A 21,972-nucleotide genomic window follows, 5' to 3' on the forward strand; every position below is an offset into this window, starting at 1 on the left:
CCACGAGGACCTCACGGTGTCTTGGGGAAGAGGCAGTTTTGCATATATATATATATGTGGAATTCATTAGCTTGTCACAATGTGGGGAAGGCATTCCTGGTAGAGAGAGCAGCATATATAAAGGGAAAGAGATATAAAACAGCAAGTAGCATGGTATGTTCAGGGAAGTACATGTGATAAGGTAGAAGAATCATGTATTATGAGAGAGGGGGTGGGGAGCACAAAACTGGAGAGGCATCCAAGGACTAGGTCCTCCCTCATTGAGTCCTCTTACATTTTCTCCAGATCTGCTGATGGGGATACTTTCCCTGGACCCTGAGCTCAGGCGTCCCTCTGAGAGGATGCTTCTAACCTTTATGTTGTATAGGTAGTATGGATATGCTCACACATTGATTTCTTAGGTTGGCTATGGAATTCCAGAGCGAGCCTTCAGCCCACGAGAATCCATTCACAGCTCCTGGAGCCGAGAAGGAAGACACTTTGGAGGCCTTCTCAGAATTTCTTCTCAGTGCCTGTGACTCCCTTTGTATCCCCATGGTGATGGTGGGTTCCCCTGGGGCACACATAGCATGAAGTTTGTAGAGGAGAATGTGAGGTTGAGCCAAGCCGAGAGACATAAGGCAGCGAGTACTCAACCAGACCTTCGGAGGGTCTCAGTAGTACTGTTCCTCAGCCAGTTTTCCTTTTCTTAAAAAAAAAGAAAACGAAGCGTGGGGCACCTGGCTGTCTCATTTAGTGGAGAGTGTGATTCTTGGTCTTGGGGTTATGGGTTTGAGCCCCCCATTGGGTGTAGTGATTACTTAAAAATTTTTTTTAAATCTTAACCGCCCCCCACCAAAAACCCAAGATGTAGTGTTTCATTGTAAACCAACAGATGCCTCTTAAGTAAAAGTAGAAAGCAGTAACAATAAAATAAATAGGTAGTGTTTATGGAGTGATAAATGCTTCGTATTCATTACCTAATTTGATCATCCCAATGACTGTGTGAGATGGGTGCTATAATATCCCCAAGCGAAAGATGAGGTTGTCTTGTTACAACAGTTGCAAAGCAAGTGCACAACAGTGCTGAGATTTGAACCCATGCATTCTTATGATTAGTAAAGAGCAGTGGTGAATGTCTGATTTAGGCCTCACTAAAGAACCCATATGTATTCTGTAAAATGAGATTTGGCCATTCTGAAGAGAGACCTGGTCCTAAAGAGCTTCGTTTTGAGCTGACTTGAAATAGTGGTGGTAGGAAGATCTGGGTCCGGAGCTGCTGACTGCTCTGATGACTTTGGATGAGTCCTCTCCTCTTTGAGGTTTGGTCATCCTGTGAACCTGTGAGAGGTCCCTTTTAGTCAGGGCACCTCCAAATACCTACTGGGAACAGTAGGTGGCAGCAGGGAGGCATCCTCTGGTTCTGGGGACAGAGAACCTCTTTGAAGAAGCCTTTGAGCCAGCATGCCAGGGTCTTCAGGTGGGTAACTGTCAGAAGCCATGGGCTGCATGCATGCTCTGATTGGTACTCAGGAGCAGTAACACTTGGGCACTTCACATTGGTTTCCTCATCTGCTCTGCCTTCTTCCTAGACTTAGGAAGCGTTAAGAGTCAGATCTAGAACTAGAGGATAGAATTGTATTATTCTTGCTTTCTACTTTTCCATATTTTACACATTTCTTTAATGAGCATTATTACCTTTCTAATTAAAAATTTTTTTGGTTTAAAAACCAAAGGAAATGAGGCGCCTGAGTGGCTCTGTCAGTTAGGTGTCTGACTCTTGATTTCAGCCTAGGTCCTGATCTCATGGTCATAAATTCAAGCCCTGTGTTGGACTCCATGCTGGGCATGAAGCCTACTTAAAAAAAAAAAAAAAAAGGGAAAGATATCTATAAGAATCATCTCTCTGATATCCAAGCTTTTACAGGTAGGGAAATGAGACACCAAGAGGGGAGGGGGTGGCTGACCCACGGGCACAAAGCAACTTTGTGTAGAGCTTGGTCTTGAAACCAGGTTTCTCTACTCTTAATCCAGAGCTCTGTCTGCTACATCAGGCTGCCTCATGATTGACTGTTCAAAGATCACATGAAAAATAAATGTGAAGATAGTTTGTAAAGTATATGATTATTACTAAATGGCTATAGTCATAGGAACTTGAGTGTTATTGTGCATTATAGTTTAAAAAGTACTTTTTACACATCAGATCTCATTTGTTTCCAGGAGGTAGGCCATGTTTTATTCTTTTTGGTACATAGGCCCAGAAAGGTAATATGTCTTACACAACTTATTAAGTGGTGGGTATAACTCTTGGATGCAAGCTTGTGACTTCGGGTTCCCTAGCTTTTCTTGTGCCCTTCAAGTGAAAGGGGTTGGTCTGTTGTTGCTTGATTTGATGCCAGTTTTGCTGATGCTTTCTTCTTCAGAGGCTCAGTCCTGGTGGGGCTGTGTTCTCCCTCTTGGTTCTTTGCAGAGGCACTCAGAGCAGGCCACCCAACCAAACTTGATGGAAGTTTTCCTCTCGATTCTACACAGTCTCTTTGTCATCGTTCCCCACATGAAGGAGAAATTCTCCAAGAAGCTCGGTAGGCAAGTATGGAAGTTGGGAGGGAGGCAGGTGCTTATGCTCAAAGAGAGCATAACCTGTGGGCAGGAGGTTTACATAATCACTCAGAATCAACATCTGCACTCTTTCCAGTGTTCAGTGAGAGGGAATACCATTCAACAATCAAAGGTACTAAAAATTAAGTTTTCAAATTTATTGATATTTCTCTCAGAATATCAAGGAGGTTCCAGTTCAGAGTCCACAACATGCATCTTTCCGCATTGCCCTCATCCTTCACATTCCCTCAGACCTCACAGGATGTTCAGCATCTCTGACTCCTGAGTACTAAATGTCAGAAGTACCCCCAGTTATTGTGACACCTGGAAAACGTCCCCACGTACTTCCACATGCCACAGAGTGGTGGCACTCTGTGAAAGCTGCTGTCTGTGCGCTGAAGTGCCTTCTGGAAACTGAACCCCAGTGGCTATTGACTCCCTTGGCCTTCTCCAGGCCTTCTTGCATCTATTTATTTTCTTCTCTGACTAGCCATTTTGCCTCCTCAAGTGTAAACCTTCCTTTCTCACTTGTCCTGTTGTCACACTATAAATACTTCAACATGTAGAATAAGCCTAGGAGTCAGAGTCAGAGTCCCCTTTATTTTCCTTAGAAAGTAGGAGTGATGGTGAAAATGGGAAGGGGAAAATAGCCAAAAACAGAAAAGGGAGGAGAGAGAAATATAGTAATAACTAATGATAACTAATACTTATGACACTCTTATTATTGTCAGATACTGTTTTAAGTGCCTTACATGTATTAATTCATTTAGTTCTCATAAAAACCCTAGGGAGTAGGTACTATGATTATCTTCATTCTATGGAGAAGCATACTGAAGCTCAGAGAGGTTGAATAACTTGCCCAGGGTCACACTGGAAGTAGTGTGCCCAGGATTCAAATTCAGAGAATCTGGCTCTGGAGCCTGATTTCTTTCTGCATCTCGATGGTATGCTTGCCTCTTATCATTGCCATTTAATGTCTTCTTTTATTCCTATCACATAGTAGGCAGTGGAAAATCTACCACAAAGGAGTAGCCAGGACTCAGTCATGCAGGGCTTTGTTGGCCATGTGAGGGATCTGGACTTTATCCTAGGAGTTTTGAGTCTAAAAGAAGGCGAGTTATAGGCTCAGCTTTCTGTTTTAGAAAGATCCTTTTTGGATCAGTGTGGACCATGAGTGAGAGGGAGGCAAGACTACAGACAATAGTTTAACCTCTTGCATTAACTCAGGTTGTGATAGGAACTAAACGAAGTGTTGGGAGTGGGTGCAGCAGTTGGATGTGGGGCAGGAGAGAGAGGGAACAGCTCAGGGTAATGCCTTGGGTTTTGGCTGCCATCTAGGTGGATGGTGGTGATTTTTATCAAGAGAAGGCTCACCATAGGAGGATCTGATTTGGAAAGGCAGTAGAGGATGTGATCGGTTTGGGTCAGGATGAGCGTGAGATGCCTGTGAGACGTACCAGCAGAGAGGTTAGGTAGGTGATTGACTGTGTCTGAAGTCAGGGGAAAGATCTGGTCTTTAGATACAGATATGCAAGTCTTCAGTATCTAGCCTTTCATTAACTCAACAAATACTGATTGGGCACTTACTTCATGAAAGGCGCCGTCCTGGGGCTGAGGATGCAGCAGTGAACAAAATAGAACCCTGTCCTTGTGGGGCCAACTGTCTAGTGGGAAGCAGCTGAAATCCTTCAAGGGAGTGTGTAAAATGAGATGATTAGAGGGAACCAGGACAGAATCAAGGGCAACATTTTAATGGCCACGAGAAGGAGGAAACACTAAAGGACACTGGTAAGGGACAGTTGGAGAAGTAGGGAGAAAACCAGAAGCGTATGACATTAGAAAAGCCAAGCAAGAGAGTTTTGTAGATTTGGGAGTGGTTGATGTGTCAAATGCATCCCAGAGGTCAAGGAAGATGAGGACTGAAATATGTTCATTGGATTTGGCATCATGGAGGCTGTTGGTGACCTTGGCCAGAGCAGTTTCTGTGACATAGTTGGGGTGGATGCCAGACTGTAGTAAACTGAAGAGTGAGTGCAAGGTGAGGCAGTAGAGACAGGATAGACAGCTCTTTGGGTAAGTTTGGTATGAGAGGAGGTGAGAAATGGGGGTATAATTGGAAGGGAACATGAAATTAGAGTTTTTTTTTACCCTCCAACACTAGAAACACTTCTTCTGATTAGTAGCTGATAGAAAGGAGCAATAGAGACCTCCTGCTCCTCAGTAGAGCAAGGTCCTTGGAAAGAAGAAGGGGGCTGGATCCAGAGCTGGGGTGATGAGGGGCATGCCTTTTGCAATTGCCTCACAATTTGATTTGGGATATTGAGGGAGTTTCTGATTAATAGTCTAGGTCATCCTGGGGAGGTCCCTTGTCACAGCTCAGAGGGATCTTTGTTCTGTCCAGGCAAAGAACAGAAGACAGGAAACCCTTAGGAAGCTGAAGCTATTTCTCATAGAAAGTGGAAGTGGGAGCTTCTAGGAGAGAGTGAGAGGCTGCGTGGAAGAGGGGGAAAAAGCAGGACCTTTGTCATTAGCTCTTGTGGGTTGAGATTCTTACCCCCTCCTTTACTTACTTATTGACATTGGACAAATTAATTTTTTGTTTCCAGTGCCCTTAGCTAGACATGGTGATAACAGAATTAAATGAGATTATAATATATATATATATATATATATATATCTCCTGAATGATTCTACCTCTTAGTTATGACAACTGACCTATACTTCTTTTCTTCCTTCCATCCACTCTTTCTGTCTGCCATACTTCAAGAGCCAAGAAGATCCAGTCTTGGGATGTTGGATGGGTGCAACTTCAGAAGTGTAGATCTCTGGGGGGCAGTGGCAGAGAGGAGGGGATGTGGAGAATGGTTGTGTACAGGGAGATCTATGCAGATAGAACAGGATTGGGGCCCAACCTGCAAGAGAAAAGAAGGAAGCAGGCAGTGCCAGCCAAGAGGGGACAGAGGCCCTGAATAGGGGGTGGAGAAACTCTGGGTCCCTGAGATGCTGGGCCAAGAGCCCCTTCCAGCAGGAACCCTGTGTGTCCCCTCCCTGGGGGGAGTCATGAATTGAAGTGTGTCCCAGAAAGTTGCTGTGAAACTCTGAGGGATGAATTTCCTGCCATATGCTTTAGCCCCAGGATAGAACACAGATTGTCCCCAAGTCTGAAGCTGGTGCAGTGGGACCTCTTGATGTTCTTGTCTAGACTTCTGCTTTTATAGGGGCGCAGGATGGGCAGGACAGAAGTCAGATTTGACAGGGAAGCTTGGCGCAGGATGTGGGGAGACTGGGAGGAGGCAGGTAGTGCAGGGGCCTGGGCCAGGGTCATCAACTAACACAGAACCTGTTACCTGACCTCAGGCGTGAGAACCAGTCCTTCCCCACAGGCATTCAGAGATGGGGATAAAGCAGTGACTACCCTTTGTTCTTCCTGAGTCTGAAACTGGGTTATTTTCTACAACGTTGGAAGAAGGGATAGAACAAGCAGATATGTCTTTCCTAGGTCATTGTCAAACGTCCCAGATTATAATGGAAGATGAACATTTATTCAACACCTACTCCACAGTGCAGTGCTAGGCATTTGTTAGATAGTCTATGTACACTTATCTTACTCAGCTTCACAACAACCTGTGAGGTATAGATATTGAAACCGAGTCGTAGAGAAGTTAAATACGTGTTCCAGGATGACCCTAGTAGTATTGTCGGAGCAAATTTTGAACCTAAGTCTGCATGACTCCAAAATTAGTACTCTTTGGAACCACTCAACTTTGAGAATTTCTGTAACGAGTCTGGTTTAAATTGCTTTCTGCTTTCTTCCTACTTCTGAAGCTTCCTCATCTTTCATACGATTAACCCTGGAACTGAAGGCCAGGTTCTGCAGCAGCCTAAGGTATGTATGGTTTCAGGCGCCGGTGTCCTTGTCGGGACAAGTGGAAATTTCTGACTGGCGTGGTTTAGTCATAGGACCATGGGGAGGATTGACACCATGTCGGAATTGCTCAGCACCTGGTGGTGTGAGCTGGACATGCTCCTGTAGCTTTTATTTCATCTGGTTCTGGTAAGACACTCATTCCATGTGATACTTGGACAGGCACCTGTTACATCAAAACTGGAAGGGCTCTTGGAGATCATTTGTCTAACTCCTCATTTTACAAATGGGGAGACAGAAGCCCTCAGAGGGTAGTGAAAGCAGTGCCCACAAAGACAGAGCCACGTGCTGGTTGCTGCCAGCCCACCATTTCCAGAGGAAATGTAGAGAGTTTCAAAGTCAAGAGGTGGCTACTTCAGTCTCTGTCTTGTTAAGTTTCTGGAGTAATCTTCTGTTCCTTCCCATTTATGATTTGCCAGCTGTCTCTGCATTTACTTGACAGATTCCATTTGTTATTGCCTACAGCCTGCAAGATGACCACAATATAGTATCTAGCTCTCCTTGCATATCTCTGAGTGGAACGCCCAGCCTTCAGGAAGGAATACCTTGACTACCCATCCTGGGTTCAACAGCTTCCTTTTTTTTTTTTTTTTTTTTCCAGGACTCCCAAGGCCTTTCCTGAACTAGGAGCACTTTTTTGGTTTTATGTTTCGTTAAACTGGGGTTCGGTAGCCCTCCCTGATTTATTTTTTCAGTAAAATTTTAGCGAATGCCTGTGTGCCTAAGTTACAGCTGTAGCAGCGGGTTCCATATTTATTATTCACAGCCACCTCCAGAACTCTTCCTCCCGGGCCGTGGTTAGAGTTTCACTGGGCTCTGGCACAAGGCAGTGGTGTCCCAGTATATGGCAGGGATAATGCTGTCCCAGCCAAAGTAGCAATGTCTTCTCTCTTGTTCTCTCTTCCTTTCCACCCTCTAAGTCACTCAGATCTAAATCAAGTATGTTCCAGTTTCCTCTACGACATGAGCCTCAACCTCCTGTCAGCTCCAGAGAAGACAGAGCCACCTTCCCAAGAAGGTAAGATGCTGCAGCTTGACCACTTATCAGGCTCATGGTGGTCTTTTACGGTCTGGATGCCTTTGTTGATAGGCTGGGTAGTGAGTCAGAATCATAATTATCTCTTTGCTAGAAGCTGCCCAGAGGAACCGTGAAGTCATGGAATGATGAGACTATAGGCTGACACCTAGGGAGATAAGATAATCGAATCAGGAAACAATAGAATCCAAGATTCCTGGACCCTTAGACTCTAAGGGTTGAGAAGGACCCCAAAGCTTATCAAGCCCAGGTCCTCACCCTGGCCTTCTCCTCTTAACATCCCTCACACCAGGCCTTTCCCTCCCTGCTTGTTACATTCCGAGACTTCTCAAAATACCTTGAATGGTCTGTTCCATTTTTTTGTTTGTTTGTTTCTGTTTTTGTTTTTGTTTGTTTGTTCAAGAAATATTTCTTGAACATCTACTGTGTGTCAGACTCTATTTCAGGTTATGGTGACACAGCTCCAATGTCCCGTCCTCATGGAGTGAGAGAGAGAGAGAGAGAGAGAGAGACAATAAACACATATATGCAATGTCATAAATGAGTAGGTGCTATGAAAAAATAAAACTGGGCAGAAGGATAGAGGGTGATGAAGGGAGAAGATAGGTGGTCAGGGAAGGCTTCTGTGAGGAGGTGCATGTTAGCAGAGGTCTGAATGCAATGAAGGAGGCACATGCAGAATCGAGGCGGGGGAACAGCAGATGGGGGCTGAGAGCTGAAGTCACCACCCCCCCCCCCCCCACCTACCCTGGTTGAATATACATAGAGCTTCCCTACATGCCAGGGGAGGCCTGAGTGCTGCTGTGGATACAATGATAATTATGATTATGTTCTCTGCCCTAAGGAGTTCCTCTGTCCTAAACCTCTTTTGGTATAACATAAAACAATTTAATCATTGTTCTATTCATTTATTCAACAAATACGACACCTTCTTTGTGGGTAAGACTTGGTACTGGCCATGTTTCTTCTTTTTACATTTACAAAGATGTGTCATCTCCCCCCACTTCCTAAACCTCTCTTCTTCCTTTGTTTTTTCTCCAACGCTGTGCTGAGAAAGACAGAAGCCCAGGCGAGTATTTTCATTCCTTCCCACATGGCTTGGCTCCTAATTCTATGCCAGCCTCTCCTCTCTGCCTGGTACCCTGCTCTATGCCTGCCCAGGTATGGTCTGGCCTGCAGAGAGACTAGCACAACTACTTCTGCCATGGTGGTAGCCTAGGACCACGCTGGCAGCCGCTGTACAGCAGCCTCTTGTGCTCACCAGCTCTGGCCCCACTGCTGCTGACAGCTCCCTCTCTTTTGGGGAAAGGAGGAGCCCCACGTATCTGCCTCCCTAGACCCTGAGGCCTTGTCAAGTCTCAGAGTGCTGGGAAGAGCACGTACATGCAGAGTCCTTCTTTCTTCCATGTATCAGGAGAAAGGGCATGTGGATGCATGGGATATTAGTTTCATTTTTATGATAACGATCATAGCTTAGTGGAAAAGTCACAAAATTTAGAATTAGGAGACCTGCCCTGGCTGTGCTGCCAGACTGCTGTGGGGCATTCTCCATTCTCACCTTCCACTTGGTCCTAAGTCCACTGCACCGGCAGGACAGACTTAACTTGACTTCCAGCATGGCACCCTGCTTTCATTCTTTCATCTTCCAAAGAATCTCCACCCGCTGCTGGAAGGATCTATCTGAAAACCCAAGTCTTATCATCCTAACACCCTGGCCTTCAGCCATAGTCCCCAAACATCAGTCTGTGAGGCACTGTCAGACAGGGATGAAGTTTCCTCTGATCTGTGGTGAAATGTGGAAAATAAGGATAATATAGGGAATTTTCTATAAAGTTTTTAAAAAGTCTAAAAGACATCTAGAGCACTGATGTCTTTTCCTCTCATACTCTTTTGGTATTAAAATACTCTTTCTTTCTTTTTTTTTTTTTTTAAATGTTTATTTTTTTTAAGAGCGAGAGAGACAGAGCGTGAGCAGGGGAGGGACAGAGAGAGAGGGAGACACAGAATCTGAAACAGGCTCCAGGCTCCGAGCTGTCAGCACAGAGCCCGACATGGGGTTCAAACTCACGGAACATGAGATCGTGACCTGAGCCCAAGTCGGACGCTTAACCGACTGAACCACTCAGGCGCCCCTAAAATACTCTTTCTTTTATGAAACAGATTTCATAAGAATTTGTCCTCAGGATAAAATTCAGATTCTTTACTCAGCATTCAAGGTTTTTCACACTCTAGCTACTAATTATGTCCCACAGTTCTGCAACTCCTGACACTCCACATCTATTCACTGCTGAGTCAGTCAGACTAAACTCATTGCTGCACCTAAAACATGTCCTCTTGTGCCTCTGGGCCTCTGAACACCTTTCTTCCGTGCCCAGGATTCTCTGCTCTCACTTTTCTGCCTGTTTTCTGCTCACCTTCCACAGTTCCCTCCTTTTCAAGCCTGCCCTCCCCACCCCAGGTGGTATGAGTTATACACTCCTCCATACTTGAACATGGTACTTGATCATGTCTCCTATAATTGTCCGTCTCCTTGTCTGTCTTTTCCCAGCTACCAGCTCCTGGAAACACAGCCTGTGTGTCACACCTTGGCCTAGAGTAGCCACTCTGAAATTTGTCAATGAATGAAGGAATGTATTCATTCTTTACACATGTTACCTTTAGTTTCTGCTGGCAGGCTGAAAGCTACAGAAAGGAAGAGGAAACTGATTTCCTTTCATCCTGTGTGTACCCTGCTACTCTGTGCCCTGTACCCTCTTCATGTAGTAGGTACTCATGTGCTCACTACCTGCTTTCCTGTGTTCTCTGTGTGGTGTTCTCCCGCATGTTCCCTGCCCAGAACTCTCTGCAGTGTCTGCGTTCCTGCAGCATGGGCTGCCCGAGATACGCAGCAGGAGCCCTGAAAGCCTTGCCTTCCTGTCAGATCGCCAGTATGTGGAGGGAATTGCTCGCCAGAGACAGTACTGCATCCTGCTCCTCTTCTACCTGGCCTACATCCATGAGGACAGGTCAGTGTTCGATGCTGGGGGCTGGCAGTGTGTCCTGGAACCCACATCTGCAGTCCAATTCAGTTCAATAAATATTCACAGAGGCATCCACTCCAAGCCTGGCCCTGGGTATTGGGGACACAGATAAGTGAGAAACGGGTTATATTCCTGAGGGGCTCATACACTGGAGAGGGGTTAAGGCAGGAGGGTAGTCACAGTGCTGAGAGCAGAGGCCTAAAATGCGAATGAGAACTTTTTAGTATCCTTAAAAGTATTGTTTGCGCACAGAAAAAAATTTTAGTGGTTTACTTTGGTTTTAAGAATTACTTACACAATTTATTAAAAATTTAAAATCAAAGGAGACTAGTGTAAAAAATAAGTGTAAAAAATAATTTTATTGAGGTTAAATTTACAATACATAAAATTAACCATTAAAATAATTTTTTTAACATTTGTTTATTTTTGAGAGACAGAGAGTGAGTGGGGGAGGGGCAGAGAGAGGGAAGACACAGAATCCAAAGCAGGCTCCAGGCTCTGAGCTGTCAGCACAGAGCCTGACGTGGGGCCCGAACCCATAAACCGTGAGATCATGACCTGAGCCGAAGTCAGACACTCAACTGATTGAGCCAGCCCGGCACCCCTAAAACTAACCATTTTAAAGTGAACAGTTTGATGGCATTTAGTATATTCACAGTATTGTGCAACCACCACCTCTCTCTAGTTCCAAAAGCATTTCCATCACTCCAGAGTAAAATCTCGTACCCATTAAGCATTCATTCCCCGTTCCTTCTGCTCAGTTCCTGGCACCAACAATCTGTGTTCTGTCTCTATGGATTTATCTGTTCTGAACATTTCCTATAGATGGATCATTCAATAGATGACCTTTTGTGCCTGGCTTCTTCCACTTAGCATAATGTTTTTGAGATTCATCCAGTTAGCATAATATTTATAGCATGTGTCAGTACTTCATTATTTTTCATGTGGCTTATGCAGATGTTCTAGCATCATGTATTAAAAACACTGTTTTAGGGGTGCCTGGGTGGCTCAGTCAGTTGAGCGACCGACTTTGGCTCAGGTCATGATCTCACGGTTTGTGAGTTTGAGCCCCGCATCAGGCTCTGTGCTGACAGCTCAGAGCCGGGAGCCTGCTTCGGATTCTGTGTCTCCCTCTCTCTCAGCCCCTCCCCCACTCATGCTCTGTCTCTGTCTCAGAAATAAATAAACATTAAAAAAAATTAAAAAAAAAAAACGCACTGTTTTTTCCTGTAATGAACTGTCTTGACACCCTCACTGAAAATCACTTGGCCCCTTGTGATTTTTAAAAATTGAGATATAATTGACATGTAGTATATTAATTTCAAATTTTTTTTTAACGTTTATTTATTTTTGAGACAGAGAGAGACAGAGCATGAACGGGGGAGGGTCAGAGAGAGGGAGACACAGAATCTGAAACAGGCTCCAGGCTCTGAGATGTCAGCACAGAGCCCGACGCGGGGCTTGAACTCACGGACCGCGAGATCATGACCTGAGCCGAAGTCGGCCGCTTAACCAGCTGAGCCACCCAGGCACCCCTATAATATATTAATTTCAAATATAGAATGTCATGATTGGATATTTATATATATTGCAAAATGATCATCACATTAAGTTTAGTTAATATCCATCACCACATGTAGTTGTAATTTTTTTTCTTATGTTGAGAACTTTTAAGATTTGTTCTCTTAGCAACTTTTATTTATTTATTTATTTATTTATTTATTTATTTATTTATTTAAAAATTTTTTTTTAACGTTTATTTATTTTTGAGACAGAGAGAGACAGAGCATGAATGGGGGAGGGTCACAGAGAGAGGGAGACACAGAATCCGAAACAGGCTCCAGGCTCTGAGCTGTCGGCACAGAGCCCGACGCGGGGCTCGAACCCACGGACCGTGAGATCATGACCTGAGCCGAAGTCGGACGCTTAACTGACCGAGCCACCCAGGTGCCCCTATTTATTTATTTTTAATGTTTATTTATTTTTGACAGAGAGAGAGAGAGAGTGAGCGAGCATGAGTGGGGGAGGGGCAGAGAGAGAGAGTGAGCGAGCATGAGTGGGGGAGGGGCAGAGAGAGAGGGAGACGCAGAATCCGAAGCAGGCTCCAGGCTCTGAGCTGTCAGCACAGAGCCTGACATGGGGCTCGAACTCACAGACAGCAAGATCATGACCTGAGCTGAAGTTGGATGCTCAACCGACTGAGCCACCCAGGCACACCTTAGCAACTTTTAAATGTTCAGTGTAGTATTAACAACTGTAGTCACCATTCTGTACATTATATCCCCAAGGTGTATTTATTTTGTAACAGGAAGTTTGTACCCTTTGCCCCCCTTTTCCCATTTTGCCCACTCTCAACCCCTCACTTCTGGCAACCACCGATCTGTTCTATGAGTTTGGTTTTTTGTTTTTGTTTTTTTTAAGATTCCACATGTAAGTAAAATCATACAGTATTTTTCTTTCTCTATTTGACTTATTTCACTTAGCCTAGTGCCTTCAGGGTCAATCCATTTTGTTTGCAAGATTCCTTTCTTTTTTTATGGCTGAACAGTATTCCATTGTGTGTATATACATACCACATTTTCTTTTTTGTATGTTTATTTATTTATTTTGAGAGAGAGAGCAAGTGCAGAGGAGGGGCAGAGAGAAGGAGAAAGAGAGAGAGAGAATCCCAAGCTGTCAGCACAGAGCCTGATGTGGGGCTTGAACCCACAAGCCATGAGATCATAACTTGAGCCAAAATCGAGAGTTGGACACTTAACCAACTGAGCCACCCAGGCGCCCCACTTAGGTTTTATCCATGTGTTGACTGTAGTAAATAATGCTGCAGTGAACATGGGAGCGGTACAGATATCTTTTGAGTTTGCATAAATACCCAGAAGTGGAACTGCTGGATCTATTTTTAATTTTTTGAGGAAATTCCATTCTCTTTTCCATAGTGGCTGTGGCAATTTACATTCCTACCAATAGTGCACAAATGTTCCCTTTTCTCAACATCCTTGCCAGCACTTGTTTTTTCTTGTCTTTTTGATAATAGCCATTTAACAGATGTGAGAATGTACCTCATTGTGGTTTTGATTTACATTTCCTTGCTAATCAGTGATGTTGAACATTTTTTCATGTACCTGTTGACCATCTGTATGCGTTCTTTGGAAAATGTCTCTTCAGATACTATGCCCATTTTTAATTGGATTTTTTTTTGCTATTGAATTGTGTGAGTTCTTTATTTTGCATATTCATTTTTTTATCAGATATATATATGATTTGCAAAGATTTTTTCCCATTCAGTGGGCTGCCTTTTCATTTTGTTGATGGCTTCCTTTGCTGTACAGAAGCTTTTTAGTTTGAAATAGTCCCATTTGTTTAATTTTACTTTTGGTATAAGATCTAAAAATGTCCTCACCAAGACCGATGTCAAGTAAATTACTGCCTGTGTTTTCTTCTAGAAGTTTTATGGTTTCAGCTGTTAACATTCATGTCTTTAATCCATGTTGAGTCAATTTTTGTGTGTGGTATAAAATAGTGGTCCGCTTTTATTTTTTTGCATGTCACTGTTCAGTTTTCCCAACACCATTTACTGAAACAAACATATGCTGATTTTTTTTCAATATACAGAATGGGATGTTATATAAGGTCTTCCACTTGCCTTTTAACCTAACGATATATCTTGGACCTCTTTTCATGTTAGTACATGTATTAGTAGATTTACCTCATACTTTTGGTAGCTGTATAGTATTTATATTATGGCTATTATCCATTTTATTTTCATTTTTAATTAAAAATTTTTTCTGTTCATTTTTTGAGAGAGAGAGAGAGAGAGACAGACAGACAGACGGGGGGGGGGGGGCGGGGGCAGAGAGAGAGGGAGAGAGAGAATCCCAAGCAGGCTCCACGCTGTCAGCACAGAGCCTGATATAGGGCTTGAACTCAGGAAACTGGGAGATCATGACCTGAGCTGAAACCAAAAGTTGGATGCTTAACTGACTGAGCCACCCAGGTGCCCCTTTTATTTTTTAAATAAAAATTCTATTTTGGAATAATTATAGATTTATAGGAAAGTTGCAAAGAATACAGAGAGTTTTTCACTAATTTTCTCCTAATGTTAACATAACTATGATAAATTTATCAAACCAAGACACCAACCTTGGTACATTGGTAATTTTTCCATTTTTTTTAATTGTAGTAAAATACACAAACATAAAATTTGCATCTTAACCATTGTTAGTGTTCTGTTCATGGGTATTAAGTACATTAATGTTGTTGTACTACCATCACCACCATTCATTTCCAGAACTGTTTTCATCTTGCAGAAGCAAAATTCTATACCTATTGAACAATAACTCTCCATTTCCCTTTCCCCAGTCCCTGGAAACCACTATTCTACTTTCTGTCCCAATGATTTAGACTACTCTAAGTACTTCATATAAGTGGAATCATGTAGTATGTCTTTTTTGTGACAGGCTTATTTCACTTAACACACTGTCCTTAAGATTCATCCATCCTATAGCATGTCAAAATTTCTTTCCTTTTTTATGCTGAATAATGCTTCATTGTATGTATATACCACATTTTGCTTATGGATTTGTCCCGTCAGTGGATACTTGGATTGCTTCCACCTTTTGGCTATTGTGAATAATGCTGCTGTGAACATGGGTGTACAAATATCTCTTTGAGACCCTGTTTTCAATTCTTTTGTGTATATATCTAGATTGTTGGATCATCTGGTAGTTCTGTTTTTAATTTTTTGAGGAAATGCCATTCTCTTTTTCATAGTGGCTACACTGTTTTACATTCCCATCAACAGTGCACAAGGGTTCTGATTTTACCTCACAGTTTTGATTTGCGTTTCCCTAATGATTAGTGATGTTGAGCATCCTTCCATCTACTTAATGACCATTTATATATCTTCTTTGGAGAAATGTCTGTTCAAGAAGTCCTTCGCCCATTTTTTATAGCTTTTTCTTTTTAACATTTATTCATTTATTTAGAGAGAGAGAGAGCATGTGCTCCCATGCAAGGGAGAGCAGGAGGGGCAGAGAGAGAGAAAATCCCAAACAAGCTCTGCTTGGGATTCACAGAGCCTCTGTGTCAGCAGAGAGCCCAACGTGGGGCTTGATCTTATGAACCATGAGATCGTGACCTAAGCTGAAATCAAGAGTCAGATGCTTAACTGACTGAGCCACCCAGGCTCCCCTATGCCTTTTATATTTTACAAAAAAAAAAAGTCAGTCTCCTCATCTCCATCTCCCTTGCATGTACAAACATAGATGTCTCCTTCCCCAGAAAGTATCCCATTGAACACACAAATGTTCAATGATAAAGAACAGTGGACTGGTTGCCAAAACAGGGACTCCTAAACCCCAGTAGTAGCATCCTTCTCTTTAACAGTACTAGTCCTGGCAGATGCTGCCTAACAGTACTGGCAGATGCTTTGCCTCCTAGGTGTGAGTGAGAAGTCTTTGGCCCCTAGACAGAGCCTTGTACAGAGCATAGAACCATGTGCTGTGCGTATATGACAATGCTTTGTAAGTATACACAGCATGCTCTTTGTGCAAGGTGTCCTGAGGCTGTGGACATGCTAGAGCAGAAGGACAGAAGGCAGAGGGAGAATATGGCAAGACAGGACGTGTCAAGGCAGGACAGCCATTTATTTATTTTTTCACTCAGACTCTCCTTGGTCGACAGGTTTGTCTCAGAGGCAGAATTATTTGTGGCCGTGCAAAGCTTCCTCCTGTCTCTGCAGGACCAGGATGAGCGCCCTCCGCTGACGGTCATCAGAGCCTCCATCTATCTGCTTGCAATCTGCCAGGACAAAGACGATGCATTAGATGAGGTATGGACCAAAATGCCTGGGACTCTTCCTCCTCCTGCTGCACCTCTTTACATCATGGCTCCTTGAGACCATGATGATATATATAGAGAGAAAGTAGGTGGAAGAGAGAGAGAGAAAGAGGGAGGGAGGGGGGGAGTCTTGGTGGAATGGAACAGGGTAGGGGGTTGACACGTTCAGAGCCTATATAATTTAGCTAATTCTCTCAACAGTCCTGAGAGGCAAAGATTATTATTTCCATTTTTTACGGGTAAGAACACCAAGACTTAGGTTAAAGTAACTTTCTCTAAGTCACACAATTAATTGATGGGGATGCCAGGATTCCAATTTAGACTCCCAAGGCTCTTTTATTAGTACCACCTCTGGTTTGAGCAGGACAAGAGAGAGATGTGAGGTATATCCTTCTGTTAACAGTTTATTAAACAAAGTGGTTTTCTGGGACCCGATCATTGTTAATCAGGCTGACCTTGGATCACTTTGATGGTGGTTGTGTGTATGCAAGTTTTTTCTTTTCAGATTCTTTTTTTTAAATTTTTTAAATTTTTGAAAGAGAAAGAGACAGAGGGTGAGCAGGGGAGGGGCGGAGAGAGAGGAAGACACAGAATCTGAAGCAGTCTTCAGGCTCTGAGCCATCAGCACAGAGCCCGACATGGGGCTTGAGCCCATGAACCACGAGATCATGACCTGAGCCAAGGTTGGATGCTTAACTGACTAAGCCACCCGGGTGCCCCCTGTTTCCAGATTCTTTATAAATTCTTGTGGATCAAGGACTATGTCTAATCGATTGCTAAATCTCTCCCCTCTTTCATTAAAGATTGCTTTTACTCGTTAGATATGGACACTTCAGCCTCAACCTAAGGATACCCTTTCTTCACTGACAAGTAATTTTGCCTCTTTTTTGAAGTTTTTTTTTTTTTTTAATTTAACTAGTCTCTATATCCAACATGGGGCTCGAATTCATGACCCCAAGATCAAGAGCCACGTGTTCCTCTGACCGAGCCAGCCAGGTGCTCCATAATTTTGCTTCTTTTTGATTACCTTTGGGATGAACATGATGTAAGAAGACCTGGTTTAATTTGGATAGAAGCAGAAAGTTGTAGTGGAAGTGCATGACTTTTCAAGTAAGTAGATCTAGAGATACAATATCCCATTGTCTCTTTTATTGTGATATTTGAAGCCATTGGTGATCATTGCCTACAATTAATTCATTAGAGATTGTGAAATAACAATATCCTAATTCTGTCATTCAACCTTTATTTATTTATTTATTTAAAATGTGTATTTATTTTGAGAGAGAGGGAGAGGGTACGAGTGGGGGAGGGGCAAAGAGAGATGGAGACAGAATCCCAGGCAGGGTCTGCACTGTGAGCACAGAGTCCAATGAGGGGCTCAATCCCATGAACCATGAGATCATGACCTGAGTCAAAATCAGGAATTGGATGCTTAACTGAGCCACCCAGGCTTCCCTCATCAACTACTCATTTACTCTGAATGGGAGATTGTATAGGAAGCATAGGTAGAAGGTTTGATTCTTTCCTTTTAATTACAGCTTAAAAAGAGGAATTGGTTACCTAGTATTCCTCAAAGGTGACCAAAGAGATTTTTTTTAGTGTCATTATGACCTCATGGATTTAAAAATATTTGATGTGTTCAATCCACTGGAGTTATTTATCTTTTGAAGCTCAAATTGTCCTGTCTTTGGTCAGTGGGAGCCTATTCAGGGTAGCTCCTGAGTCCTTTTGATAACCTTAGTAGTCTGTGACAGCATTTGGGTTTTCTACTATGACAAGATGCTTTAGGCTTGTATACACTCCCTGCTCTCCCATATGCTTTTGAACCTGCCCCAGTTAGGTTTTCACCCTTAGCACATCTCTGATAATGCACTTATCAAAGTCACCAGTAACAGATACATGACTAAAGCCAGTAGTCAGTATTTAGTCATCGCCTTACTTGACCTATCAACAGCATCCTTTCTTTGAACCATTGTCTTTACTTGGCATCTAGAATGCTGTGTACTCCTGATTTTCCTCCTACCTCTCTGGCAGTTCTGTCTCAGTGTCTTTTGCTGATTTTCTCTTATCTCCCTGATTTCTAAGTGTTGTAGTGCCCCAGGGCTCAGTCTTTGATAGCTTTGCTTTTCTCTCTAAATTTGTTTCTTTGGTGATCTCATATAGTCCCATGGTTTGGTTCATGGCTGAATTAAAAGGGGTGACTCTGGACAATAGACCAAAAGGGTACAAGGTAGAAGTGCAGAAACTAGTTAGGAGGTTACAGCAATAATGTAGACAAGAGATAGTAGAGGAGAAGCAGCAGCTTCTGAATATTTTGAAACAGGAGCCAATAGAATTTCTTGATCGATGGATCAGTGTGAGGTGTAAGAATAAGAGAGGATAAAAGGATGTTTCCTAAGATTTTGTTTCTGATGGGGTTCAAAGAATTGCTACATTGAAGAGGAAGTGAGCTGGAAAGACAGGGGTGGTGGTGGTAAAGTGGGATGCTTGAATTGGGATTATTGAGGAGCGTACAGTTCTTGGTAATGACAAGGCCTAGGGGCATGACCATGGGGATGAATGGCTGAGGCAAGTGGAGGAGATTAGAAGGCAGAAAGAGAATTTAGAGGCCATGATTTTGGAACTAGGGAGATGGGAACAAAAATAGCTTCAACTTGAAAGATTGTAGGCAAGGCAGGTTTTTGGATGAGGATCAAAACAACAAGGTGACAGGAATATTCAAGGAAGAGGCACAGGACAAGGAATTTGCTGATAACTGTGAGTTCTAGAGGACACTGTGGAAAGGTTTTGGGAGCTGGGAAAGAGTGAGAGATGGGAACAGAAAAGGGAATGTTTTGAACCATATAAGATGATCTGGAAATTCTGGGCTTCCTGAGGTGACTAATGTAAACAGGAGAAAAGGACACGATGGGAATAGCCCTGATGGCTTCAAGATTAATACTGGTAGTAATATTAGATTTGTTGGGGGGGGGGGTCTCTCTTCACATCTACCAGTGGTGGTGTGGAAACTTAGTAGCTCATGGAACTCCAGGTTTTGCCTCTTAGGTGTGAACCCATAAATGATGTATGACATTGTTTTGCATGTTTAAAAATTTTATATAAATATCTAAATGGCAACATATAATCACAGCTTGGTTTTTAAACTCAATTCTGTTCTTCTATTTTTATGTATTAGGGCTTTTTATTGTGGTAAAATACACAAACAAAATCTATCATCTCAACAATTTTTAGTGTACAGTTCAGTGGCATTAAGTACACTGGCATTGTTGTACAACTACTACCATCAATCATGTCCAGAACTCTTTCATTTTGTAAAGCTGAAACTCCATACTCATTAAATAATAACTCCCCAATGTGGCTTGACCACTTGATATGTGTCAGGTGCCATGGGGGCTCCTGTCAGGATTGGAGTGAATCAAACATATCCCTCCCTCAGGGAGCACCAGTTTGTCAGGAGAGACAAAAAGATCCTCTCCAGGTAGGCACTAACAGCAACAAGTGCTCTCCTGGAGCTGGAGGACTGGTCAAGAGCTATAAAAACACACAGAGAAAGAGATTGTATTGGATTATGGCATCAGGAGAGGCTTTATTGAGAGAATTAAGATACAGAAATGGGAAGTTTCCCAGGCTGTCCCTTCAAGGAAGAAAGTCTAGTTTAGCATGCCTTCACTAAGTCATTTAAGAGAGAGTGGAGAGAAGCTGGAAAGGTAGACTCAAGTCTTTAATGACATGCTAAAAAACGAAATTAAGAAAACAATTCCATTTACAATAGCATCAATAAATAAAATACATTGGAATACATTTAGCAAAAGAAGTACACTTCTGATCACTGAACGTTATAAAGCCTCATTGAAAGAAATTAAAGAAGACCTAAGTAATTAGAAAGATATCCCGTGGGGCACCTGGGTGGCTCAGTTGGTTGAGCGTCTGACTCTTGATTTCAGCTCAGGTTCTGATCTCATGGTTTGTGAGTTCGAGCCCCACTCTGGGCTCTGTGCTCACAACACGGAGTCGACTTGGGATTCTGTCTCCCTCTTTCTCTGCCCCTGTCCCAGTAGTTCTCTATCTCTCTCTCTCAAAATAAATAAATAAACATTAAAAAAAAAAAAAAAAGACATCCCATGTTCATGAATCAGAAGACTTAACAAATAGAAGATAAAAAACTTCTGGGATGTAATGTACAACATACTGACTACAGCTGACAGTTCTGTTTTGTATATTTGGAAGTTGCTAGAAGAGTAGAACTTAGGGGCGCCTGGGTGGCTCAGTCGGTTGAGCGTCCGACTTCAGCTCAGGTCACGATCTCGCGGTCCGTGAGTTTGAGCCCCGTGTCGGGCTCTGGGCTGATGGCTCAGAGCCTGGAGCCTGCTTCCAATTCTGTGTCTCCCTCTCTCTCTGCCCCTCCCCCGCTCATGCTCTGTCTCTCTCTGTCTCAAAAATAAATAAACTTAAAACAAAAAAAAAAAAAAAAAAAAAAGAAGAGTAGAGCTTAAAAATTCTAATCCCAGTGAAAAAGATTTTATAACTATGTGAGGTGACGGAAGTTAGCCAAACTTATTATGGTGATCATTTCACAATATATACACGTATCTAATCATTATGTCGTATACCGTAAACGTACACAATGTTATGTGGCAGCTATATCTCAATAAAACTGGGGAAATAAGAAGACTTAATAGTGTTCAAATGACAGTACTCCCCAAGTTGATCTGTAGTTTCAATACAATCCCAATCAAAATCCCAGTTGCCTCTGCTTCCCTCTCTCCCTCCCTTCCTTCTTGGTGAAATGGACAAGCTGACCCTAAAATTCATATGGAAATTCAAGGGACCCAAAATAACCAAAAAAATCTTGAAAAAGACTAAAGGTGGAGGGTTCACACTTCTGGATTTCAAACTTCCGACAAAACTAGAGCAATCAAAGGAGACGCTGTAGACCCGGGACTGGGTGCAGCTTGGAGGCGATGAATAACAACTCTTCAAGTCTGCAATAGAAAATGGCCTACATTGAAAAAAAAAAAAGGTAAAGAAACAGAATGGAAAGAGTAAAAAAGGAGAAGAGGCAGAGCCTGAAGAATTTATTGTGGAAAGAGTACAGGAGCAACATGTAGTGAATGGGAAGGTGGAGCGTTTCCTGAGGTGGAAGGGGTTCACAGATGTTGACGATACTTGGGAACCTGAAGAAAATTTAGACTCTCCAGAGTTAATTGAAGCAGTTCTTGGTTCTCAAAAGGCTGGTAAAGAAAAAGATGGTACAAAAAGAAAATCTGTATCTGACAGTGGATGTGATGGTAGCAACTCGGAGAAGAAGAGAGATGCTGCGAATAGACCAAGAGGCTTTGCCAGGAGGTCTTGATCCTGAACGAAGAATTGGTGCCACAGACAGCAGTGGAGAATTCATGTTTCTTGGGGAATGGAAAGATAGGCAGACTTGGTGCTGGCAAAACAGGCAAATGTGAAATGTTCTCAAATTGTGATTGCTTTTTATGAAGAGAGAGTAACCCAGAATTCTTGTCCAGAAGCTGAAGCTCAGTAATTGTTTATGTTGCTTTTTGTATGTATGTATATAGAATCTAGGC

General features: G+C 42.8%; 1 protein-coding gene and 1 pseudogene across 3 annotated transcripts in view; both read left to right on the forward strand.

Moving 5' to 3' along the window:
* The window catches only part of MEI1 (meiotic double-stranded break formation protein 1), a 78,270-nt gene that overhangs the window by 26,311 nt on the left and 29,987 nt on the right, over positions 1-21,972 (forward strand). For 2 of the 3 annotated variants that reach the window (XM_042947965.1, XM_042947967.1), the window contains exons 14-19: positions 402-543; positions 2,450-2,561; positions 6,403-6,463; positions 7,423-7,520; positions 10,375-10,543; positions 16,241-16,388. In XM_042947965.1, coding sequence (XP_042803899.1) covers positions 402-543; positions 2,450-2,561; positions 6,403-6,463; positions 7,423-7,520; positions 10,375-10,543; positions 16,241-16,388 — 730 coding nt within the window. The remainder of the gene's footprint in view (positions 1-401; positions 544-2,449; positions 2,562-6,402; positions 6,464-7,422; positions 7,521-10,374; positions 10,544-16,240; positions 16,389-21,972) is intronic. The other variant, XM_042947966.1, reaches the window with a different exon arrangement.
* LOC122225193 lies at positions 21,411-21,929 on the forward strand (annotated as a pseudogene).

This window comes from Panthera leo, chromosome B4 (genome assembly GCF_018350215.1).
Source record: "Panthera leo isolate Ple1 chromosome B4, P.leo_Ple1_pat1.1, whole genome shotgun sequence".
Taxonomy (NCBI): Eukaryota; Metazoa; Chordata; class Mammalia; order Carnivora; family Felidae; genus Panthera; species Panthera leo.